Here is a 27,011-nt window from a genome sequence, read left to right as displayed (position 1 = left end):
TTGGAAGCATTTGGTCTCTCTCTTGCTTGGCATATTGATGTTTGATGGATTTTTGGGTTTGGAGACAGTTCATTGAGGATATTGGATTCATCCTTTGGTTGTGCATTAGATATCCATACTGGGGCATATTCCCCTTTCATTTGGTTGAGATGAGCCCCTAGTAGAGCACTTTCTTTGAGTCTGGGTATTTTCACCGATCAGAGATCCCTAGTGAGGTATGTTGAGACCATATCAGTTCTAGTGGAGCATCGTTGAGCCCCTAGTGGTTCCATTTGCGGAGTACTTCTGAGATAGACTAGTGGATTATTACTGAGTTAGAGGCAGTTTTCAGTGCAGTGTATAGATCTGGCATACTGGGGCATATTTCCCCATTTTAAGGTTACCAGATTCCTATCAGATTCAGTCAGGGATTCATTATAGACATGCTTTTACTCTTGAGATTACCACATCCCTCATCATTTTGGCTATTCATTTGAGATTAGATTTAGAGTGTCTCCCTTGAGGCATTGGTCGATACTTCATTCTGACTTCTTAGTGGATTATTGTTGAGCTGAGGACAGTTGATTGATGATGTTGGATTCATCCTTTAGTTGTGCGTTATATATTCACACTGGGGCATATCTCCCCCTTCCTCCGAGATTCCTAGTTGTTGTAGGACGGTATGGTTATCCCTATTTATGGTTATGGAGATGTTTGATTGATTTTGACAGATTCTTTATTGTACGTCAGATATTCATACTGGGGCATATTGCCCTTTCCATGATGAGATTGTGTTTAGACAGCGGTGCATAGATGGATGATCATTGTTAGTTGTTTGCTTCATGACTTCGACATCAGATATCCATACTAGGGCATATTCCCCTCTCCTTGATGAGATTTTGTTCGCGCAGTGGTATGAGGATGTATGATTAGTGGCGGTTGTTTACCTCATGACTTTGATATCGGATCTTATACTGGGACATTTTTCCCCATTTCTTTGAATATCCTTGAGATTGGGACAGTAGCCAGTTTGGTTTCAGATTGAGTACTAGCTCAGAGCTTTCGATGATTGACTGTATCAGGACCCCCTATATGGATTTGTTGAGATAGAGATGGATCACATCAGATTTCACCTGAGGAGCATGGGTGGATCCTTTAGCTAGATGTTCATGAGATGGATTTGTTTTCGATCATCATTATTATCTTGTCGATTGGTTATCCAGATGAGCACCATTTTGTGCACTTTGGGATTTGCTTTTAGATGAGCCACGATATACACGCTTTGAGATTTACCTTTTGAGATTCGTCGACAGAGCAGTTTTTCAGACACAGAGGCCTCTTTCAGTTTTGACTTTTCAGAGGTTTGTTGTGATGTATTCGGTTCTTGACCCATTGATTCTAGCAGATGGTTGGTTTACTGGTTGTTTCAGCAGTGTGAGCACCCTGGATACTGGGGCATATTTCCCTTCTTGGTTTCAGTAGTCCGACCCTTGACATTTTGAGTATATGGCTTTGAGCCAATTTATTTCATGTCCACTTTCGAGTTGGTCTTCTCTATTATTCTCTTCTAGGCCCTGAGCCTCGTAGCCCTGAGCATTCTTCTTCCCTTAGGCCCTGAGCCCGTTAGCCCTGAGCTATCATTTCGTATAGACCCGGAGTCTTTCCAGCTCTTAGCTGAGCTTTCATCATTTGGTCGCCCATGAGTGGTTTGACCTGGAGTTTGCGTATCGCATTCTCCTTCTAGCCGATCAGTCATAGAGCCCGGAGCTCATAGCCCTGAGCTATTCATCGACCCAGAGTCATTTTCCATCTTGACCCAGAGTCATTCATGGCACCCCGAGCCCTGAGCTCACGACCCGGAGTCATTTGCATCACTCACATCCCCGCGATGTTTCGTTTTCATCATTCTAGCCACTTGTGAGTGGCCTCGACCCGACACCTTGAGTCGGAAAGTATCCTGATCGGCTATCTATTTAGAGCCCGGAGCTCTCGACCCAGAGTCATTTTCCATTTTGACCCAGAGTCATTCTTTCCTATTTAGAGCCCGGAGCTCTCGACCCAGAGTTACTTTTTCCATTTTGGCCCAGAGTCATTCTTTCCTATTTAGAGCCCGGAGCTCTCGACCCAGAGTCATTTTCCATTCTCGACCCAGAGTCATTTTTTTTTTTTTTTCATTTTGACCCAGAGTCATTCTTTCCTATTTAAAGCCCAGAGCTCTCGACCCAGAGTCATTTTCTATTTCGACCCAGAGTCATTCTTTCCTATTTAGAACCCGGAGTTCTCGACCCAGAGTCATTTTCCATTTTGACCCAGAGTCATTCTTTCCTATTTAGAGCCCGGAGCTCTCGACCCAGAGTCATTTCCCATTTCGACCCAGAGTCATTCTTTCCTATTTAGAGCCTGGAGCTCTCGACCCATAGTCATTTTCCATTTTGACCCCGAGTCATTCTTTCCAATTAGAGCCCTGAGCCTATGACCCAGAGTCGTTTATCCTATTTTAAACCTAGATTCGTTCATTTTGTCCTGGACCCATATCCATTCATCTCATTCGTGACTTTGAGTCACCCTTTTCACTTATTTCCATCTCGTTGCGACCCCATCTTTTGACCTTACCTCTTCATGTGCTAGGACAAAATCTCTGGTCCTTCTTTAATTCTTCGGTATAGTTCACTTCATTCTGCTCATTACTCGTATTTCTACTCACATTCTCTACACTCGTGATCTATACCGAAGAGGGGCATATTTGTAGACCCTCAATTTTGTCCCTTTAACACATGTCTTAAGTTCGTTTTCAGTGCTCCACAGTAGTTCTTTGGTGGCCCAGTACTACTCACCACTTACCTTTTTCTGAGTCACCTTGGAGATTTTGGTTAAGGGATTATTTGATCCCTTATTGTGACCCCTGGCAGCCCTATTTTAGACTTAGACTTTTCATTCATTTTTAGGATAGCTTTTAGATACACTTGGCCTTTAGGCACCGCTCTAGGCCTACTTAGGCACACTTGGCCCATTAAGACATTTTTACGTGACTTGTATGACTTGTATGACTTGTGTGGTTGCATAGCTTGTGGGGCCCATTTTTGTATTTATTTGTTTATTTATTTATTTATTTATTTATTCATTTATTTTTTATTTTTTTACCATTTCCTAATTTATTTACTTACTTATCTATTCATTCAATTATTTAACTTCAAAAATTTCATGTTTTTGCAAGGAAAATTACCATTGGAGTTTAAGGAAGGTGGGACTCTCCTTGGAAGGTTTTGGAGGGGAATTTGAAATTGGGAAGATTTGCTTTTGAAGGAGAAGACTAAAAAATAAGGAAACAAAATATTCTGCAAGGAGAAGGAGCACGGATGGGAGGATTGAGGGGAAATTCTGAAGATTTTTGGGAGATCGTCTTGAGGGGAAGTATAGAGAGAGGGACTGACAGCACGCATCCTCTCGTTGGAAGCTGAGCAATTCTCCTCAAAGATTGGCTCTTCCAGGTATGGTCACGGGAAATTCACATACTCTCATCTTTATATGATCCTGAATATTATTCTGCGAGCCCGATGTCATCTTATTGATTGTTGTGGAGAATTAGGACTGATTTTTCTCTTGTCGAATATATTTAAGCGTGAACATGCTATGTTTTGGTTTCTGATTTTTTTAGTCTTTTTAATCTCTATTTTTAATGGCTGATGTGTGGGATTGTCGTTGATATCGATATCCAAGACCCCTTCTCTTATTCTCTGGAGTCCCTACCTGTTTCTTTTTAAGCCCTTTTGAAAACAATGAATTGTGGCTTGCCTATTCACCCGTCTGTATCTCTCCTGCTTTCTTTTGGATTATATTTTCTTGTCTTCTGCTTCTATGTATTTATTTCTCTTCCCTCATTTGGCGTTTGGGCTACGGAGACCACGAGGGCATTGAGTATTTCATGAAAGGTAGAAACTTTACGAAGGCTGTGTAGAATGTGGGCTGTTTGTGGGGTTTGGCACATGATTGCAGATTGTTGAATCAAATTGGGTTTCTCTATTCGTGGAATTCTGGGCTGGAATCCTAGCAGGCTTTCACTTGTCTCAACAATGACAGATTCTATTGATAATAAATGCAAGATCAGAATATAAGATTTGGGGCTTCTCGTTTGTGCAGTATCAGTCAATATAGAGTTAAAGATCTCCTCGAATATTTGGATTATGGAATGGTAGACGAGAGAGAAAAGAGTCCAGTAGAACTTGATGTTTCTTTCAAATCCAATTCACTAGTAACCAAGGCAATTATGGCCACTTTAAACCCCACGGTTATTTCTGATAGAAATTTGTGTTTGATACTTGGAAACAGAGAGCTTAGGAAAATTACACTGCCTAATATGGATGATTCAAGTTCACAGCTGAATAAACTCAATGAGGAACCTGTAAAACTAGACTGCTTGCCAAATGTTGTCGCCGACCCATCCTTACGTGATAAAGATCCCAAAACAGGATAAGGAGAAAATGACAGCTTCTGGTCTTGAAACCGTGCAAACTTTTAGTACGAAGCCTTGTTCCAGTGGGACTAATATTTCATTGGAAAACAATAGAGTGGAAGGATCTCTTAACAGTATGGTTTCAGAAAAGGTTGCTACCAGCATTGGTTCTGGTGGAATGTCTTCACTCGAGGTCACCAAGTAGAAGGAGGCATGGTTTAATTAGTGACCAAGAGGTATCTGGTTTTCGAAACGGCTTGGTCCAGACTTTGCCACTGTTAGCGGAGATGCCTGGCCAAAGTTGCGTATTCTAAATTATTTGATTGAATTATGGGCAAGACAATTTATTCCTCTTATGACAGATAGATTGCACTAGAAGATGGGTGATCCTTAAAAGTTGTGAATTCTGCCATTGACCTCCACAAGAAGATGATTGAGATGTGCTACTGATGTTAAAACAGAACAGATGTATCATGTACGCATTCTCAGTTTGTCGAAATGCAGATTGAATGCAAATGGCAGCCTGTCAAACTGTCCTAGAAGAGTGTCGATGGATTTGAGTGGGAGATGGATTCGCAACTGCTGATGAGGTTGTCCTTAATGATCTCCACCATTCAGCTTCTATATACGTGTCATACCAGTTGATTTAGCAGTTTTCAAGGAATTATTTTTTGAAACTCGGAATTCAGGAGCTCTTGAAGCCTGATGACATGTTAGGTGTAATATCTGGCTGAAGTTCAGTTTCATGAACATAAATCTAAGATCTACTTACCTGATGTGTCAGGAAGTCCACTTCTTGTTAATGAGTTAGTTTATGATGATGCTCCCTAGCTGTTTGGTTCTTAAAGATGAATGTCTGCCTGCAAAAGTGATGAAGCAGCCCCTAATGCTATTGATTCTGATACAGCAAGAAACTTCTCATGAAGTCACTCTTATGACACTACTGATGAGGAACTCACGTCAATTGTAATGGAAAGCTATCAACATTCAGAGCCTCAGCACGGTCTTGAAAGCTTTTCTACCAAAGAAACAATGTCTCCAACTTCTTAGGAAAGGTTACGTCGGGCTATGAATTCGGTCTTGGAATAATGGGGTCTCAAGATAGGCGCTAGAATCTGACCAGAAACGAATGCCTGAACCAGAAGAATGTGTGTTCCATCTGGTTACTAGTAAGCTGAATTTTAGAGTCACCAAGAAGACTTAATGAGGCTACAGCAATGGATGAACTATTTAATCGCATTACCTCCACATAAAGATCTCTCAGGGAATGAACCACTCTTATAATGACATGGAAAAACTTCCCCATGCACTCTCCAAGTTCCCTTCAGTTGAGGTACAATCTATGATGCAGTCTCCTAGGCTCACCCCTCCTCAGTATGCAACAGCAGCAACGTATATCGCTTCAGGAAGTCCATTTTATCCTAATTTGCAGTCAGTGATAGATCCTCATCCGTAACTGTTAGTCTAATATCAAAGGAGAAGCCTATTATCCTTAGTCATGCAGGAATTGAAGATTGCATTGGCCTTCCCCCAAAGCTGCAATTCCTCTCAATGAAAAAGTCATAGCTGCTCTTGCTCATAAAACTATAATTCTGGTGGCTCATCAAATGGAGTTTCTCTTCGAAGTCGATAAAATTCTGGTTATGGAAGCTGAAGGCTATTACAGAATCACTTCTAAACATAAAAATCCTGAAGCTGTATGCTTGGGAAACACACTTCAAGAACGTCAAAGAAGGGTAAAGTGTTTCTGGAGATGCTGAACGAGTGCTTGGATCAGATAACGAGTGCTTCACGGGACAATCAGCCAGCTGTGTTCTTGCAATAGAGCACCTTGCTATCTTCTTAGATATCAGGTACATTGACAATGGAGAAGCCATAAATTTCAACCTGAATAATTTCAGTACAGCAATTAGATTCTGTGGTAAGGCCTGGCAGTGATTCTTTGCAAGTATCATTTGATAAAAAACATGCACAAGTAATTCTGAGGCCTCAGTTCTCAAAGAGTTGCAGTAGATATCAACAGTATATTACTTGAATCTTTAGATAATCGTCACAGTTCAGGCTCATCATGCATTAATATCAGAGATGGCTTAAATTTGATTTCCGTGAAGACTAGTAATGAATCTCGCAGATGTCATGGTATGCGGATAAACCTGAGACAGATTTGAAGTTTTTATCTGAACTTGATACACATCCACAGAAGTCCTAAATGTCAGGTGATCGAAGATGCAGAAAAAGACTTGAAGGGTGACGATCAACTTTGGCATTCGCTATCATCTAAGAATTTTATTGAACCACTGATTAGGTTTCTGAAGGATGCTTGTGGACAGCATGATGTAAAGACTCAGAGAGTTGGATTTCAGTTGTTATTGGCGCTTGTCAACAAAATCGAAGTGGTGGGTCATACATGGGAGCAGACGCATTCAATCTGATGACACCCCTTCTGAATTCAAAAATCAACAATATTGTCAGGAGTTACAATGGAAAGTGACTTATGTGCTCTCTTTCTCCTTCAAGTTTGTGGACTCGGGGTCCTCTCTTCACAAGACAGCGAAGCTGGTACTATGGTTCAGCCTGGTGATATTCCCATAATTTATGTTCGTGAATTACTTGAGATAAAAAGGAAGTTCGACCATCAAAGGCCTGCATCTCTTGGACTAAAATCTGGATCAGAAAAATTTCAAAGTTAATACGGACTAGAAAATTCTCAAAGTGTAATGGAAAGCTCTAGTGATGAGGGTACCCTCTTTGACGAATCAAGAAGTTGAATTTGAGGCCTCCAATGGAAGAAATTTGAACTTTTTCTGATGAGACTTCCAAGGCTGTCATGCACATTACATTGCAGTTCAGAATTCCGCCTTGAAGTCTTTTCTAAAGTCACTTTCCAAAAGACTTAAACGCAATGTCATAGCTCAGAATCTCTGGTATTCACGTTCAGTCTCTTAAGCTTGACCCCAAAGAATCTTTGAGGGTTCATTGCTCCGTACCTGAATATGGAGGAGAGGGTACCAAGTGAGGATTTTCTGAGGAACAGTCGCATCATTAATATAGAGAAACAAAAATCTGAACCTACTTTGAGAGAAACAAACATCTCATGTTGCCACTTTGGACGGACACTTGAAATCCAAGAGCATGGATTGAGGGGCGGCCTGCACTCCCATGGGGACCACGCACTAACAGAAACACGCCACCTCGGGAAGTCTTCACAGCCGCATGAAGAAGTCCACGCACAGTTTTGATTTTCAGAGAACACACGTACATGCATAGTCCGCTTTCTAGAGGAACCCCCAGGATTTTTTTTAAGAAGTTGCGAGCACTAATGGACTCCATGCACAGGTTTCTTCATGGGCTGCATCCACTTACGCTACGCACCATCCCAAATTCGAAGACAGCCGCAACATTCAGAACTTGAAGGCTGCCACCTTTCAATACCACGCATGGATGCATTGGAGATGTAACTTACGCACTAAGAGATTCGAAATGGCTTGGTTCAGATTCTGCAGCTGTCAGTAGAGACATTCTGACCAGAATTATGTATTCCAAACATTTGGGCACGCGGATATAGCCTTCGGAAAATGAGGAGCACAATTTTAAATGGAATGAGGTTGTTTTGGGAAAGGGGAAAACCCTTGGGCAATCAGGCCTGAAACGTTTAATAAGGGTTGAGGGGACAGGTTTAGAGAAGTGACAGCTCACCTTCTTGACTATGACCATTTTGCCAATATACCACCTACTGCCCTTGTAAAGATTACACACCCAATTTTCAATGTCAATGACAGGGTGAATGGAAATATGAATCAAAATGGGAAGCTGTCATAATTGATGAATGTCAACGCCCCAGAATTTCATCACATTTTGCAGAATATAAGATACTTGTGGCTGATTTAAGGCTTCTTCTTTATAATGGTTAGATAAAGGAGAGCACGTTGGAGTTTATGAATCTCCTATCATTTCTTGACCCTGGCAATAATGTGAATAGCGACAATGTTTTGAAAATTGACTACAAAGACTGTGTTAGTAAATTAGAGGAAAGGCATTATCATCCGAAGAAACTGTCAATGAGCACATGGATAAAATCAGTGCAAAGGTTAGATTCAAACCAGAATCAATGGAGCTTCCTTCATTTGAAGAAGATGGTGGATTAAATGATGAATATTCAGACTCAGCTATTGGATTTGATGGCTCATTGAATACGCCAGAAAGTTTATGTGCTGGACAGCGGCCTCCTTCATGCTCATATCAGACTCCCATTCAGCAATTCAATTCTAGATTGACTCAAGTGTTTCAACCAGAGAAAGCTATGCAAAGGATTTCACATAAGTGGAACACACGTACAGCTTGGAGATGTTGCAACAGTCCGTGTATTTATTCGAAAAGCTACATCAGTGAATTTTCCCATGCGAGCTAAAGAAGACCAGTTAATACTATTGAAAGGGCAAAAGATGAAGTTCGCAATGAGCTAGAAAACTCAGATTCTGAACTACAGAAAAATCCAAAAGTGAACTATAAGAAAATTGATGAATCAGATGAACTTCTGAGTGAAGATTTGAAACTTGAGAATGAGTGGCAGCAAGTGAGCACGTGCTCTGAAATAAATATGGCCAGCTCTACTCTAGACATGCCAGCAATGTACAGAGGCCTCTTCATACAACCATCAGCAATCTAGCAACAGCTAAACCTCCCAAGCTCCAGTCCCTCATGGCTATCTTGCTACACACACCTCCTCCTCTCTTCGCTTCTTTGATTGGGAATTTATTGTTTTACATTGAATTTTTGAATCATTTTTCAACTAAATATTCTCAGCATTGAAAAATCCATCTTCAATAATCCTTTGCTGCCATTTTTCCTCTCGGCATGCACTTTCACTATTTTCTTTGACTTTCAACCATTTTTTTTTTTTTATCTTCTTGATTTTTCACAAGCATGAACAAACTTCATGATTCCAAACAATGGAATTCATTGAATCGATTCGTGCAAAAGTAATATGGACTTTGGTGGGGGGTCCAACATTCATGATACCTTCTTCAATATTGTTTGCTTGATATGTTGATTTTTTATTCTTCTTGATGATATACATGAATTTGTTTCGTATTTATTGTTGAGATGCTCTTGATTCACATAGAGGAGTACTAGCTTGCTATCCAGGTATGCTCTCTTCTCATCTATTTTCTAGAACTCTATGGACTTGTATGCCATTGATGACCATATCCATATTTGACGTGATTCTCGGATGTCTTGATATATGCCTGATTTGCTTGAATAAAACAAATGTTGTGTGCTACATTTCTACACTAACTTTTATGTTTTATGATAGCGCTTGAAGAGCGGTTCAGGTACGCACCCTAACTCTCCTTTATTGCAATTTGATCGTGTTTGGCATGCCACTCTCTAAAATCACCTAGCCTATTTAGGTATCTATAATTAACTGATTAATTGCCACATTTCCCTCAACTTAGTCAGTAGAGACCTTTTTAGGGCTTAGAGGGGTGCTACCTCCTAGAGGTACCTTCCCAGTAAGTAACCTGATCCCCGGACCAAGACTCAGGTTTCCCAAAGACATGCTTTTTCCAAAACTATGGAGTCACTTTTTAGGGTTTTTCTTTCTTATTTTATTTTCCCTTTAAAATAAAAATAAAATAGGTGGCGACTCCAACTTTTCTAAAATTAATTTTTCACAAATAAAAAGCGAGTCTCGCCGATCGAGTGGGGACGCACGTGAAAAATGCGGGTCCACACAAAGGTAATGGCATTAAATCCAATGGAGTTAAAGGATTAAAACCATAAACAATTTCAAATGGTGAAAACTTAGTGGCATAATGAATAGTACGATTATAAGCAAACTCAATGTTTGGTAAACACTCTTCCCAAGTTTTTATGTTCCTTTTAATAATAGCCCTCAACAAAGTAGACAAAGTCCTATTCACTACTTCGGTTTGACCATTAATTTGTGGGTGACAAGTAGTAGAAAATAACAACTTAAATCTTAACTTACACCACAAAGTCTTCCAAAGTAACTCAAGAATTTAACATCTTTATCCGAAACTATTGTCCTAGACATACCATGTAATCTTACAATTTGTCTAAAGAACAAATCAACAACATGTGAAGCATCATCGGTTTTGTGACATGGAATGAAATGTGCCATCTTAGAAAATCTATCCACAACCACAAAAATTGAATCCCTACCACGTTTAGACCTAGGCAAACCTAACACAAAGTCCATCAAAATATCAATCCAAGGATCACTAGGAATAGGCAGTGACGTGTATAAACCATGGGGCTGCACTCGGGATTTTGCTTGCCTACATGTGACACATCTACCACAAATTCTCTCAACATCTCTTTTCATGTGTGGCCAATAGAAGTATTTTTGCAGAATGGTTAAGGTCTTAGCAACTCCAAAGTGTCTCATTAACCCTCCACCATGGGATTCCCTTACTAACAATTCACACAAAGAGCAATTCCACACACAATTTATTTTCCTGAAACAAGAAACCCTCGTGCCTAAAGAACTTACTCACTACGTTTTTCTCATAGGCTCGAAACTCCTCACAAAAATTGTGGTCTAAAGGATAAAATTCTTTAATGTGCTCAAAACCAAGTAATTTTTCATCAAGAGTAGAAACTAAAATGTACATTCGAGAAAGTGCCTCGACAACAATGTTTTCCTTGCCTTGCTTGTATCGGATGACATATGGAAATATCCCAATGAATTCCACCCATAGTGCATGTCTCTTATTCAATTTGTATTGGCCTTTTAAATGCTTCAAGGACTCATGATCAGTGTAAATCACGAACTCCTTAAGCCAAAGATAATGTTGCCATGTTTCCAATGCTCGAACTAACGCATACAATTTTTTATCATGCACAGGGTGGTTTAAGACTGCCCTGCTTAACTTCTCGCTGAAATATGCAATTGGTCTTCCTCCTTGCATAAGAACTACACCTATACCTGTACCTGAAGCATCACATTCAATTTCAAACGTTTTAGTAAAATCAGGCAAAACAAGTAAATGAGCATGAGTTAATTTTTCCTTGATCAATTGGAACGCCTTCTCTTGTTCATCTCCCCATTTGAATCCAACATTCTTCTTGATGACTTTGGTAAGCAGTGAGGTGATGCTGCTAAAGTCTTTCACGTATCTCCTATAAAAACTAGCGAGTCCATGAAAACTACAAACATGACCTACACTCATGGGACTTGGCCAGTCTTGAATTGCGCGGATCTTCTCTTCATCAACCTGTATTCCTTGTGCACTCACAACAAAACCAAGAAACACAAGCTTATCGGTGCAAAAGGTGCACTTCTTCAAGTTAATAAAGAACTTCTTTTTTCTAAGTACATCCATAATTGAATTTAAGTGCACAACATGATCATCCAAGTTTTTGCCATAAATGAGAATATCATCAAAATAAACAACAACAAATCTGCTTATGAAAGCACACAAGACATGGTTCATTAATCGCATGAAAGTATTCAGTGCATTAGTTAATCCAAATGACATAACTAACCACTCATATAAACCATATTTCGTTTTAAAAGCAATTTTCCATTCATCGCCTTCTTTCATTCTTATTTGGTGATACCCACTCTTTAGATCAATCTTAGAAAATACACATGAACCATGTAATTCATCTAACATATCATCTAAGCAAGGAATAGGATGACGGTACTTTACCGTTATGTTGTTGACTGCTCGACAATTAACGCACATTCTCCATGTCGCATCCTTCCTAGGAACCAAAATCACTAGCACGACGCACAGACTCATACTTTCCCTTACGTACCCCTTTTCCATCAATTCACTAACCTGCCTTTGTAGCTCATTTGTCTCCTCGGGATTGCTTCGATAGGTTGGTCGGTTTCGAATGGAAGCATCGGGCACAAAATTGATTTGATGTTCAATTCCTTGAATAGGAGGTAAACCATGTGGAACCTCCTCAAGAAAGACATCATCAAACTCCTACAAAAGAGAAACAACCGAACTAGGCAAAGACGCGTTAAGTTTGTTAGTGTTTAAATATGCCTCTTTGTACAAAAGTACTATCATTGACTGATTTAAAAACATCACTCTTTTTATTTCACTTGCTTTTGCATAGAAATTTGTTTTTCTCTCTGGTTTTCTCTCAATGGCTGAATTTGTCCTTTTGTTTTCTTTTTCATTTTTCTCGGCCTCATTTTTATTTTCTTTCTGATTTTCACTTGTTTTCTTTTTCTCACTCACTTTCTTTATATCACTCTCTTTTTGTAACCTCACTTGATCTTCATAGACCTCCTTTGGTGACAAAGGGACTAGAGTGATTGTCATTTGATTAAGCACAAATGAGTATTTGTTGGTGAAACCATTCCGCCTAACATGCCGATCAAATTGCCATGGTCGGCCTAGTAACAAGTGTCTAGCTTGCATCGGAACTACATCACACAAAACTTTGTCTTCATGTTTCCCAATGCGGAAGGATACTAACACTTGTTTAGTAACCCTCACCTCACCACTATTATTGAGCCATTGCAACTTGTAAGGTTGGGGATGTTTAATTGTTGATAGCTCTAATTTCTCCACCATGTAGTGCTAGCAATGCTAGTACAACTACCTCCATCAATAATTACACTACATACCTTGTTTTGCACGTGGCATTTAGTATAAAGGATGTTTTTCATTGTATTGTCATTTCCTTGCAACAAACAATTCACCTTGGACAGTGTATTCCTCATCATCCACGTACTCCAATGGTGGCATAGATTCGGTGTCATCTTCGTCATCGGATTCAATCTCACCATTATCTCGTAATATCATAACTCTTTTATTTGGATATTGGCTTGCTATGTAACCCCTGCCTTGGCATTTGTAACACTTAATATCATGATTCTGAATGGTTGAAGAATTAGATTTACCTTGATTTCCATGGCTGGTCACTTCTTGTTTTTGCTTGATTTTGGGCTTGGCAGTGGCTTGCTTCTCCTCTTTCTTCACAAAATTCGGTCTCCATGATGATCTCGAGTTTGGGTTTTGCCGTGTACTACTGCCCCTCCTCTTGAGTTGGTTCTCAATTTTGATAGCCATGTGCACCATATCTTCTAACTCCATATAATGTTGCAATTCCACCAAATTAGCAATTTCCCTGTTCAAACCAACTAAGAATCTAGCCATAGTAGCCTCTCGTTCCTTCTCTGCATTCGCTCGAATCATAGCAATTTCCATCTCCTTATAATAATCCTCCACACTTTGATTACCTTGTGTAAGACTGTGCAATTTTTGACACAACTCTCGGTAGTAATGACTTGGAACAAACAGGCTCATCACGATTTTCATCTCCTCCCACGTATATATTTTCTAACAAGTTTTTATTTGATAAAAAAACCCATTTTCTTAAAGTGTCTATTTTCTATTTGATTCAATTATTTGGAGGGTATTACAGTTCTTTAAAAGAATTATGAGTCATAATAAGTTATCATATAAGTTAGGTTCCTTTTTTTTGTAGTTTGTTAAGTATTTTGGGTTTTCTAAAGATTATAAGTAAGGTTATTTGATCTAACCAAGAGGATAATAAATAATGATGAATGATATTAATTTTCTTGACATACTTTGTGAGGTTCTATGATGACACTCTATTGTTTCTTTTCTTGACGAGACTTTTAAAATGCTATAGTGGGACTAAGATTTTCCTCTCTCTCTTGCTCGCTTGCTTGCTCAATGTTTTTTTTCTCTTTCTTCCTTGCTTTTGTCTATGATTTTCTTGTTTCAATAATTTTAATCCCTCATTCCCCTTCTTCAATCCTAAAGTGGTGACGCCCTAGCTCACCCATTTTTTTATTGTTAACAGTCACCTTAGGGTTGTCCTACATTATATTCCTTGGGTAGTCAAGGATGGATGAGCATTGGAGAACTCATTCGGGATCATAGAGTGAGATTATTCAAACTTTTTGTCGAGAAACAAGTTTGGGTTTGGTTAGTGAAGAGGAAAATACTTGCTTTGCTTGAGGATCATAAAGTCATATGAGAATTTAACGTCAGAAATTTACTGGTGGAGAGGGATTCTATTACAATTTGGTCTTGGATGACTAACAATTGTAGAGGATCTTGGAGATAAGACCATTTGATACAAAGGGTTGTGGAATTGGGTTAGAGTTAGGTTGTTTTTATGGAAGCTAAAATTATCTAACCAGGAAACCATTTGGCTGACTAATAGAGGAGCCAATTTTTTGGTTTTGTACTTTCATATTTTATCTTCTAAGGGTAGAAGGCTAATGGCTTTCTACTTTGAGGATTTTTGCTCCATACCTCCACATACTCTTGTAGTTTTTCTTTTTCCTTTTAAAGGATTTCTCATTCTTCTCTCTTTAGTATGAATTCTTACATATATGTAAATATAATACAAGTTTAATTTCTTATTGGAAAAAAGATTTTTGCTTTTGTTTTTATGCTGTTTTTTTCCCATATGATCAGAAATCACTGGGATAATTGTGAAACTTAAATCATAGTTTTTCCTTGCTGAGACCACTTACTATTTTTGTCTTTTTCCTTTTAAGTTTTATCAAAATTGATGGGATTATGTTCCATCTTTGAACATTGTTAAGCACTTAATGACTATTTTCAATTTAGTGTTTGTGCAATGATGGTGTGCATGTGTAACTTATTTACCGGTTGAAATGGTGAGTTTTCATTTGAGTTCTTAATTTCTGTTTTGTCTCATGCTTCCTGTGGCAAAATCTTGTCTATTCCAGGATGATACTGCATTTGAGAAACAAAGTGCCTTGTTTGCTTTGGCAATATCAGACATTGTGCTGATAAACATGTGAGTTTTAGTTTAGCATTCTAGTGCTTTTAATGCCTTTTTCTTTCCTTACATGATAAGTTGATGGTTATCTGCATCTCGTGCTAGCTGTGGTTGATCTGAGCTGAGCTCAGGCTGGCAAACCACAGGTATTATTAGTTATATATATGCCTAAGCCTAGCCCAACCACAGGTTGAGCATAGCCCAGTCCAGACTTTTAAAGAACTGGTAGTTCTGCATGTAAAGAAATTACTATGTGCCCATGTTGAGTTTTTTTTTTTTGCTTGTACTGTATTTCATATATATACTTGACATGGTTTGCATGTACTTTGAGTATATGTAGGAGCTGTAAAATTTTAACTACTGAATGCTGGACTGAGCTATGCCTGCGTTTCCAAATGTCAGCCTGTACATCATAATTATCTTGCTGAAATTTTTAGTCATAAGCTTGTGCGTGGGTTGTCAGGATTTAGTGTCCAGATCGACTTACAATAACCTTGGAAGACCAATACTGTAAGCAAGAAAAAGCAGGAATGAATTTTGTTTTTCAGTTTATTGAAATCATGAGATCAAGAGTTTCGCAGACATAAATGGCGGGTGATGCTCAGGGTATATTGTTATAGAACTATATGAGCATTGAATTTGAATATCTATTACAGGTGGTGCCATGATATTGGTCGAGAGCATGCTGCGAACAAACCTCTTCTGAAAACAGTTTTCCAGGTACTCCCTATCCATATTTTTGTATCTAGTACAATATTGCATAACAAATTCAATAAGATGAGTCCCGTTTCTCTTCTATAGGTCATGATGCGCTTATTTAGCCCACGCAAAACGACACTACTGTTTGTTATACGTGATAAAACAAAGGTCTGGAGTCAAACTGCAAATTTTCTTGAAAGGTGTTTGTTGAAATATATTGGGCTTTAGCTTTTTCCCCTTTTTATTCCATTTGAAATTGTTGCCTGTTCATGACTGTACATGTAGACTCCACTTGAATATTTGGAACCTGTTCTAAGGGAAGACATTCAAAAGGTATTTTATGCATAGTTTTATGGTCTTCCAGTTTGCATCAGTTTTTCTTTGTTACTCTTTCTCTTCAGCATTATGATGGGTGGTCACTGTTGCTGCAGATATGGGATACAGTTTCTAAGCCCCAAGCACTCAAGGACACACCTCTTAGTGAATTTTTCTATGTAAGAACGCCACCTCCCTCAACCCCACACACTGTCTCACAGCCCATCACCTCATAGCCTGTGTGACTAACTAATTCGATATGTACACTCATTTGATATTTGGCTTAGCTTTTCTTCTGATTTGACCAGTTTTTGACTTGAAGGTGGAGGTCGTTGCTTTATCCAGCTATGAAGAGAAGGAGAAGCAGTTTAAAGAGCAGGTATCCCCTCTAATATAAATAGCAGAGAATCAAGCGGTTATAAACTTTGGAGTGTATTGCAACATCTTTTTCAATCCAAGTCATGGGTTTGCAATCTAAACTATTGACTCTATCAAATAACTAAGGCTTAGGATCCTTGGCATTTAATTTAATCAGTGGTCATAAATTTATAGGTACATTTCCTTTTATGTTAATCTAGAGTTGTAAGAAGGTACTTGTATGCTTATGGCTATATATGCTTTCTTATACAGGTTGCTCAACTGAGGAAGCGATTTTTCCATTCTATTGCTCCTGGAGGGCTTGCTGGTGATAGACGGGGCGTTGTCCCTGGCTCAGGATTTTGCTTCAGTGCACAGAAAATATGGCAAGTTATAAGAGAAAACAAGGACCTTGACCTTCCTGCACACAAGGTTTTCTATCTTGCTCCTCTTTGTAAACAGAACTGTTCAATCACATGTCTTATCTCCTTTATTTATCTTCTGATTACTAGGTAATGGTTGCTACTGTTCGGTGTGAAGAGATTGCCAATGAGAAGCTCTCTGGTCTGGTCTGTGATAAGGTACTCTCTCTCTCTCTCCCTCTCTCTCTTTCTATATATATATATATATGTATGTATGTATCCTTCTCTTTTCTCTTATACACTCTCTCCTCCTCTCTTCCTTCCTGGAGTTACCTTTCTTCTAAAAAGAAATCGTTCACTAGATAAATGTTTGTTGATCATATAGGATTTGGTGGCGTTGGAGAATGCTGTTCAAGCTGGTCCAGTATCAGGTTTTGGAAAATGGATCAGCTCAATCCTGGAAACCTATCTTTCTGAGTAAGTTTACATCTGATTCTGATTTATTATTGTCTAATTCCAACAATGTTTATTTCTCCAAACAATCTACTGACCTACACTTTGTGATTTATGGGAGTTAATTGTTTTAAATTGTAGTGAAGTGGAAGTTCTCATATCTTTGCAGTATATATTTGGTACATCTGTGCTACTAAACTCATTGTATGATCTTCATCTCCAGAAAAATGAAAAGAATCTTAAGATGCAGTTAATGTTATATCTGCCTCAAGATATTCATCCTAAATTCAGTGAGCAGCTGTAGTTACATATAGGTTTTGCATCAATATTTCTTTGAAGCTGTTGACTGCTTCCTTAATACCCCTACTTCCTCCATTTCATAAAGTGAAACCAATTTACTCAGCACTCAGCAGCTCTATTACCAAACTTAAATGACTATTAGCAAGTAAAATGTCAACCATGTGCAAACTCCTTCAGGAGCCTGAGTAGCAGGTAGTTGTGAAATTGAAAACAGCAAGAACATGCACAGTGAGGATAAGCTTTAATGCACAAGAAAGGCATGCAAAATATAACCTCAAATCTCCTCTTGGCCAATTTTCTTGTGCAATTATCTTAGGTCAAGACCATAACAATTGGGTTCCATTAGGACCTGCACTACTCTTATCTTTCACATTGTTCTTTTACTTCTTTAACCTTTCATGTTTTAATTCTAACTTACTTCTGGGGTGACTGAACTTTAAGTGAGAGTCAAAGATTGAACCCAGCAAGCCTATGTATGATTTCTCATATTAAACTTACTAAAACTTCGTAAGTATACATGGATTGGTTCCTCTATTAGAATAATAATTTTTACCATATTTTCAGTCAAATTTGAGAAGGAACTCTATCACTATAATGTCCTTGAGTAATTATTATGTTATACTTGAAGCATTGGATTCTATTCCTTGAATGTTTGGTTTTGAGTGTTTGATCTCCTTACTCCAAACATTTTTCTTTCTTTCTTTGGTTTTTTTTTTTTTTTTTCCTGTAGATATGACAAGGAGACTATCTACTTTGATGAAAAAGTAAGAGATACAAAACGACTACATTTAGAGATAAAAGCATTAAATGTAAGGCTCTCTACTCTTTATAATTATAATTATAATCATATTCATAATACAAACACAGAAGTCTATATTTTGTCATTGAACTCAAATTCTTTATCTTGGTAGCACCCCTATTTTAGGAAAAAATTAATAGGAAGGTGTTTAATTTATTATGGATTTCTTGTTGTTTGAGTGACATTTAAATACCTTAATGTAAAGTTATACAGTTTTGTTCTTGGACAATATGATGAATTTTATTAGTTTTTGTTGACATTTTTTCTTCTAACATAGTGTTTCTTAATTTTGATAACTAATTTAATTTGAAAACACAAAGATATGTTCTAATCCTCTTCTTTAAACCATTTGATATGATTTTTCTCCATAAAATTTCTCCATGGTGTTTTTAGCTTTTAAAGTAATTGAGTTAGTATTGGTACAATGTTCAACATTTTAGCATTGGCATGCAAACAATGTCTTCTGTATTCTATGCTATTTAGGAGATATATCTAAAGTCAATTGATGAAAACTAAAAAACTAATATAGTTATTATCCAAGTAAACCACACCCAAGTTACTCCAAGCACCATTGGATCTTAGATTTCTTAAGGAGAAATCTAGGAAAAACACTCTGCATAAACTAAAACCACAAAGTTCTGAATAATCACTTAGGGTTTGTTTGGTTGCTGTTTTTGAAAACTGTTCTGGAAAACAGTTTTTGAGAACAGTTTTTGGTATTTTTTTAAAAAAAATTGTGTTTGGGAATTGGATTCTGGAAAACAATTTTTGTTCTTGAAAACAAAAAAAACGTTTGGTTGAGTTAATAAAAAAAGTTTTTTAGAACAATTAAAATAAAAAACATATTTAAAGGTTTTTTTTCTTCAATTAACTTGATATCATAAGCATATAAATAATTTTTAAATTCACATTTTACTAAAATTTTAAAAATTATTCTTAAATTTATTTACACCAATTATAATTTTTGTTAATTTTTAGTAGATAAATATGAACATGGAATATGATATAGATAAATAAGGTAAAAAGATTAATAAAATAAAAAATAATTCAAATATAAATATAATTTTTTTACCATTTAAAAATAATTATTGATTTCCTAATGCAATTTAAAATATTATAAGATAAAAAAAATTACATGATATAATAAATTAAAAATGATTCAAATGTAAATATAATCTGTTTATCATATAAATACATATCAGAAGTTGATCAACATGTAAATGTATTTTATACAAACCATGTTATTATTTATTAAATATGATATTGCATATAAATTACCAAGTATTAAATTTGATGTTGCATATAAATTATAAAATTTACAAGTTTTTTTATAATGTATAAATTATCATTTACTAAATATTACTTTACCAAATATTAAATTTGATGCTACATATAAGTTACCAAATATAACTTTACCAAATATTAAATTTGATGTTGCATTTATAAATTATAAAATTACAACTTTACCAAATATGGTTCTCCCTATCCCAACAACCACCGGAAAATCCCCAAACCCAAAGATCTCCCCCAAATCCCAATCACAATCAAGGGTCGCCGGAGCTGGAGAATAATATTAAGTTCAGTCCTGGTGTCGGCGACGATGAGTCACCATCCACTGGCATTGAAGCTCTCGCAGTTCGTCAATTGTAGTGAGGTAAGGAAGCCCTCATCCCCTGATCTCTCATCTTAATAGAGAGGTAACAGTTGGGTTAAATGGGAATAGTACTAATTCTTTTTCTTTAATCTTCATGGCAGACAAGATTGATGGTTTGAAATTGGGATTTGAGAATCTCATAATCGGATTGGTTGTACCTGGCATTAGACTTGGTGCGATCAGTGTCGAGGCGGGTAGGACTCAATCGAGTCGTACCGGACCACCATAGTCAGCTAACATGGCTGCCATCTTCATTCTCCATGACCTTCATTTCTTACTACTGAAGGAGAAACACATGTAGGGAAACACAAAAAACAGGAGAAGAAAACACAAAGAACAACTCTTCCTTTAACAGTGAAGAAAAAAATCAAAACAATTTTTTTTTGTTCTTTGAAATGAGGCCTATCGAGAACACGGAAAACACCAAAAACAAAAATCACCCCCTTTCCCAAACACGTTTTCAGTGTTTTTTGTTTTCAAGAACATAAAACAGTTCTTGAAAACATCAACCAAACAGGCCCTTAGTATTTTTCTTCTAGAAAATAAAATAAGAGTCTTTACAATAAGTAGGTTCTTCACTTTTATAATGCTAGCCCTCAATGACTTTCTAATGGTGTTCATGACGTAAATTGAGAGAGCAGAATTGTGGAATAATTTTATTCTCCTTCCTTCTCAGAAAACTATACTAGCTTTATACAGAAAAGTCTTAGCTATAGAAAAGGAAACTAATGACTAGGCTATATCAAATCCCATGATTTATGGGATAAACGAAATAGGAAACTAACTAAATTAACCTAATTCTAGGAATTCTGGCTGTTACAAACAAACTCTCCTAAACTAGCATAATTACTATACACAGCAAAACACAAGCCATTAATTTACAACCATAATTCACGTTTTCCCACACTCCCCCTCAAGCTGGTGAATAGGTATTCACCATTCCCAGCTTGGATACAAAGCTTTGAAACACTGAACTACTTAGCCCTTTGGTAAGTATATCAGCAAGTTGACCATGTGTAGACACATAAGGTGTACATATCAATCCACTATCCAACTTTCTTTGATGAAGTGTCTGTCAATTTCAATGTGCTTCGTTCGATCATGCTGTACCGGGTTGTGAGCTATGCTGATTGCAGATTTATTATCACAATAGAGTCTCATTGGGCCATCCCATTTAATCTTTAAGTCTTCTAAAACGATCTTCAACCATAGTAGTTCACACACACCCTGAGCCATTGCTCGGAATTCTGCCTCCGCACTAGACCGCGCTACCACATTCTGTTTCTTACTCCTCCATGTCACGAGATTTCCACCAAGAAAGGTGCAATATCCAGAAGTTGACCTTCTATCAATAATTGAGCCAGCATAGTCAGCATCTGTATATGCCTCAAGTACTAACCCTCCATTCCTTTTGAACAGAATACCTTTACCTGGTGTCCCTTTGAGATATTGTAACACTCGATAAGCTACCTGTAGATGAGCTTCCTTTGGACTATGCATGAATTGACTAATCACACTCACTGCATATGCTATATCTGGTCGTGTATGAGATAGATAAATGAGCCTTCCCACCAAACGTTGATACATTTCTTTATCTATTGTAGCATCATTTTCTGCCTCTCCGAGTCTAAGATTCGGATCTATTGGAGAACTTGTTGGTTTGCATGCGGTCTTGCCAGTTTCTTTGAGAAGATCTGTAACATACTTCTGTTGGGAGATAAAAATGCCTTGCTTAGAGTGAGCCACCTCAATACCAAGAAAATATTTCAACCTCCCTAATGCCTTGATTTCAAATTCCTCAGCCAAACATTGATTTAGAACCTGTCTCTCCTTGTCATCGTTTCCTGTCACTATTATGTCATCGACATACACCAAGAGAGCTGTGAGTCTCCCCGAAGATGAGTGTTTAATGAACAACGTATGATCTCCTTGACTTTGCCTATATCCCATGGTTATCATCACTTTTGCGAATCTTCCAAACCATGCTCGTGGTGATTGCTTAAGTCCGTACAAGGCCTTTTTTAATTTACATACAGTCTGAGCAGCTAAATTATTGTCATAACCTGGCGGGACCTCCATATAAATTTCTTCCTCTAGTTCTCCGTGCAAAAAAGCATTCTTGACATCAAATTGCTGCAAATCCCAATTGTAATTAGCTGCTAATGACAACAAGACTCTAACAGTGTTCATCTTTGCGACCGGAGCAAAAGTTTCTTGGTAATCAATCCCATAGGTTTGAGTATAACCCTTGGCAACCAATCTAGCCTTGTATCTTTCTATTGATCCATCTGCTCTGTATTTCACAGTATAAACCCATTTACACCCCACGGGTTTCTTTCCTGTCGGCAATTTTACCAACTCCCAAGTTTTGTTTTTTTCTAATGCCTCCATCTCCACATTCATAGCTTGTTTCCATTTTCATCGGTCAAAGCCTCGGATACGGTGGTAGGGATAGAAATAGTGTTTAGGCTAACAAGGAAGGCTCTATGAGCTGGTGAAAATTTTTTAAAGGATAGGAAGTGTGTAAGAGGGTATAGAGGTCGATTTGTGCATTCTCTAATCCTTTCCTAACAGCAATAGGGAGGTCATGGTCATCATTGTTCACATGAAATTCAGATTGCAATGAAGGATTAGAAATTGTTACCTCATTCTCAGAATTTGGGTTGAAGTCTTGGACTTGCACAGATTCAGGGACAAAAGTCTTCTTCCTCGAAAACACTTTGTCAAATCTCACATTCTCAGGGGCAGATTTTGGATTTTCAGGCACAGGTTCAGGCTGATCGGGCAATTTAGGTAAGGTTTCAATCAAAGGATTAGTGGGACGAGATTGTTTTGACAAGGGAAGTGATGGCAGATCAAGGAATAAAAAATCCCCCTATCCTTATCTTCCATTACCGAATTCTCCCCCTGAAGATAAGGAATAGTGAAATAAGATTCTTGTTCATGGAAAGTAACATCTACCGAGACATAGAATCTTTTTGATGGAGGATGGTAACACTTATACCCTTTCTGAGTTGAAGAATAACCCAAAAAAACACATTTTAATGCCCGTGGATCTAACTTCCCCCTGTTTTGATTATGAACATGGACAAATGCCACACACCCAAATATCCTAGGAACAAGATTGTTTGTAGTGTGTAGGTTTGGATAGAATGTTGAAAGTATGTCCATTGGACTTTTGAATCCCAAGATCCTAGAAGGCAATCTATTTATGAGATGAGCAGCTGTAAGAACTGCTTCTCCCCAAAAGGATTTAGGCACATTTTTCTGAAACATGAAGGATCGGGTTGAGTCAAGAAGGTGACCGTTTTTTCTTTCTGCCACTCCGTTTTGCTGTGGAGTGTTAACACAAGATGACTCATGTATTATTCCTTCCCTTTGAAAGTATGGAGTTAGGACTTGATTGAAATAATCCTTAGCATTATCCGACCTAAATCTTTTGATATTGACCCCAAATTGAGTCTTAATCATAGAACAAAAATTTGGAAGGACAGTACTGACATCAAATTTATGTTTGAGCAAAAAAATCCAAGTGACTCGAGTACAATCATCAATTAATGAAACAAACCATTTAGCCCCAGTAATGTTAGGAATAGGAGAAGGACCCCAAATGTCACTGTGTATGAGATAAAAAGGAATAGAACTTCTTTATTGCTAACTGGAAAAGACACACGTTTGTGTTTAGCAAGTTCACACACTTCACAATGAAAATGTTCGACGTCTAGACCTTTAAATAAGGAAGGAAACAGAATTTTAATAACCCTAAATGATGGATGTCCAAGTCGGCGATGATGAAGCCAAACTTTTTCTTTATTGAATGAAAAAACTTCTGAGACAAAAGAATGAGATGATTTGCCTTTGGTAATGTTTGATTGACTTGGTGCTTTGAGATAGTAGAGTCCATCCCGTTCTCTAGCATGTCCAATCATCCTCCCCGAATCCTCGTCCTGAAATACACAATGACTATGATAAAAAACCACATTGCAATGTAAATCTTGAGTGAGTTTTTGGATAGAAATGAGGTTCGTGGTTAACCTAGGGACATGAAGAACATTTTTTAACATCAGTGATGGGCTTATTTTGACATCTCCTATACCTGCTACAGTGGTCAAGGAGCCATCGGCTGTGGCTATTTTTCTACTGCTTGAACATGGGAAATATGTGGAAAAAATGTTTGGTGAATGAGTCATATGGTCGGTAGCACCTGAGTCAATGACCCAGGAGTTGGCAAAGGTTATATCCGAGACATTTAATCTGATAGAGAATGGAAACTTACCTGAATACGCCAATGAACCAGTACCTGCTGGTTTGTCAAGGTTGCAAATAAGAGACCTCACCCTCTCAACTTCTTCTTGATTAAGACTGCCTATCTCTTGCGGTGTTGTTCCATTCTGTTGTACTGTTGTAACATGGGCCTGACCATTATTACTTGGTTGTTCTCCCTTCTGTCCCCACTCTCGACTTGGTGGTTTTCCATGTAGTTTCCAGCACCGCTCACGCGTATGGCGTGCCTTCTTACAATAAGAGCACCATAAGTTGTCCTTGTAGTCACGATTTTGAGTCTTTGGTTGACTAGATCTTCCATTGCCAGAAACTAGTACTCTTTCCATATTTGTGGCTGAATTGTTACCACTGCCAGCCACCATAGCCGAGCTGTCCGTGTTTTGTGGATTAAGCATCAGGCATCTTCTGCTTTCCTCTCCTCGAATTAATGCCACCACCTCATTAAAGCACAGAACTTCTTGCTTGCCAAGAATCTGGATTCGCACTTGGTCGAATTCTGGATTGAGTCCAACAAGAAAATCATAGACTCGATCTTGTTCTATGAAATCCTTGAGAATAGCAGCATCTTCGGGACACTTGGTCTTTATTACCCTGTAATGATCAAGTTCTTGCCATAAAGATTTCAATTGATTAGCATACTCAGTAACAGTTTTATCTCCCTGTTTAGCAGCAACAGTTTTCACCTTGACCTCGTATACTTGGGCCGCATCTCTCGCCTTAGAGTACGTCTGTTGGATTGCATCCCAAATGTCCTTGGCAGTAGCTAGGAACATGCATGTGTCACTGATTTCAGGAATCATAGAATTCCACAACCATGCCATAATCATGGAGTCTTCTTCATCCCATGCTTCAAAATGAGGATCTCCTAGTTTCGGCCCTGTACCCATGAGATGGCTGATCTTCCCTTTCCCTTTCAACACGGTGCGAACAAGTTGGGACCATTTCAGATAATTTTTTCCATCCAGCCTATATGCAGCCTGGATATTCTGCAATTCTCCGGAATGTTGGGTTCGAATAATCTCCTCTGATTGGACTGTAGTGGTTATTTCTGAAATCTCTGACATTTTTTTTTTTCAAAAAAAAAAAACGGCAATTTCTAGGTGATTCAGGCAAAGCACGTGGGTCAACAATAGACAACGTTGAAGACCAAGAGATCAGATTGACAATGAAGGCAAAAAAAAGGCAAATGAATGGCAATGAAGGCCAAGAAGAAAATGAAAATTCCAGGAGAGGAAACAAATGCTCAGTTTTGAGTTTCAAAAATAGAAGAAAAATTGGGCACTGTATTCAGCAATGAAGGCTGAAACAAAATAACTTCCAAGGATCCTAATTCAGCTCTGATACCATGACGTAAATTGAGAGAGCAGAATTGTGGAATAATTTTATTCTCCTTCCTTCTCAGAAAACTATACTAGCTTTATACAGAAAAGTCTTAGCTATAGAAAAGGAAACTAATGACTAGGCTATATCAAATCCCATGATTTATGGGATAAACGAAATAGGAAACTAACTAAATTAACCTAATTCTAGGAATTCTGGCTGTTACAAACAAACTCTCCTAAACTAGCATAATTACTATACACAGCAAAACACAAGCCATTAATTTACAACCATAATTCACGTTTTCCCACAGTTCAAGATACAATTTATAGCCTTTATATATTCATTTATTATAATTCTAATAAATAAATTAAAGACCTTTTGACTTCTAATTTAATAGAAAACTTTTCTCAATCAAACCTTTGACTATTCAAACTTGCTATCAATTCTTTATTAATGACTGCATCATTCTCTCCTCCTTAGAAGAAGCTTGTCTTCGAGTTTGGTGTTGCCAAAGACCTCTTTTACTTTCTCACTAGTGTATAAATATAAATATAAAATATTGAATGTTGAATCTATTCTCGTATGTTTTGGCATATCAACCGCATAAGCATTCTCCCCAATCTTCTTGATAATTCTGTAGGGTCTTATCTTTCTTTTACTTAGTTTGGAATAAGAGCTAGCTGGAAATCTTCCCTTGTGTAGGTACATCATCACCATGTTGTGTTCTTGGAAGCTTTGGTTGTGTCTCTTTTGATCTACATATTTTTTATACTATGCATTCAACTCCTTGATCTTCAATATGATTTCTTTATGCAGTTTTAAGTCAAGCATGTTTTCACCCTATAAGTTATTTCTTCTCATTTCTAGTGAAGGAGCTAAATCATAAAGATGCATCGGCTACCTCCCATGAACGACCTTAAAAGGACTTATTCCTGTAGTTCGATTCTTGGAATAGTTTTAGGCAAATTCTGTTTGTGTAACCAGAACTTCCCACTCTTGTAGGAAAGGGTAAACAAATGTCGTATATTAATTGATAGGGGAAACATGCTTCCTTTTATAGAAAAGCTACAACAAATCAAACTAAATCTACAACTGTACACACAAATTTCTAGGGAAAAAATAAATTTAAAATATATAACCCATCCTTAAAAAAAAAACAAATTGTCCCTAAAAAATAGGTAACAACCAGATTATCCTTAAAAAATAGGTAACAACCATATCAGAAAAATTTTGATATGATTGAGATTCTCAACAATTACT

General features: G+C 37.7%; 1 protein-coding gene and 2 long non-coding RNA genes across 6 annotated transcripts in view; 1 reads left to right on the top strand and 2 right to left on the bottom strand.

Annotated features, from left to right (window-relative positions):
• LOC117924380 (protein ROOT HAIR DEFECTIVE 3 homolog 2) overlaps positions 1–27,011 on the top strand; it is a 134,098-nt gene that overhangs the window by 50,905 nt on the left and 56,182 nt on the right. For all 4 annotated transcript variants that reach the window (XM_034843004.1, XM_034843002.1, XM_034843003.1 and 1 more), the window contains 10 exons: positions 15,153–15,223; positions 15,862–15,925; positions 16,007–16,072; positions 16,190–16,237; positions 16,336–16,398; positions 16,542–16,598; positions 16,850–17,008; positions 17,089–17,157; positions 17,324–17,415; positions 18,422–18,500. In XM_034843004.1, coding sequence (XP_034698895.1) covers positions 15,153–15,223; positions 15,862–15,925; positions 16,007–16,072; positions 16,190–16,237; positions 16,336–16,398; positions 16,542–16,598; positions 16,850–17,008; positions 17,089–17,157; positions 17,324–17,415; positions 18,422–18,500 — 768 coding nt within the window. The remainder of the gene's footprint in view (positions 1–15,152; positions 15,224–15,861; positions 15,926–16,006; positions 16,073–16,189; positions 16,238–16,335; positions 16,399–16,541; positions 16,599–16,849; positions 17,009–17,088; positions 17,158–17,323; positions 17,416–18,421; positions 18,501–27,011) is intronic.
• LOC117924382 lies at positions 6,698–8,433 on the bottom strand. The gene is made up of 3 exons (XR_004652767.1): positions 7,503–8,433; positions 7,173–7,416; positions 6,698–7,093 (listed from the first exon to the last, which is right to left on the bottom strand). It is a non-coding gene; the product is annotated as an uncharacterized LOC117924382 (long non-coding RNA).
• Positions 23,915–24,521, bottom strand: LOC117924384. Its single transcript, XR_004652769.1, has 2 exons — positions 24,421–24,521; positions 23,915–24,091 (listed from the first exon to the last, which is right to left on the bottom strand). It is a non-coding gene; the product is annotated as an uncharacterized LOC117924384 (long non-coding RNA).

The sequence above is a fragment of the Vitis riparia genome, chromosome 10, assembly GCF_004353265.1.
Source record: "Vitis riparia cultivar Riparia Gloire de Montpellier isolate 1030 chromosome 10, EGFV_Vit.rip_1.0, whole genome shotgun sequence".
In the NCBI taxonomy this organism is placed as follows: Eukaryota; Viridiplantae; Streptophyta; class Magnoliopsida; order Vitales; family Vitaceae; genus Vitis; species Vitis riparia.
The sequence above is the reverse complement of the archived record's forward strand: the minus strand, read 5'-3'. Positions and strand labels throughout refer to the sequence as shown.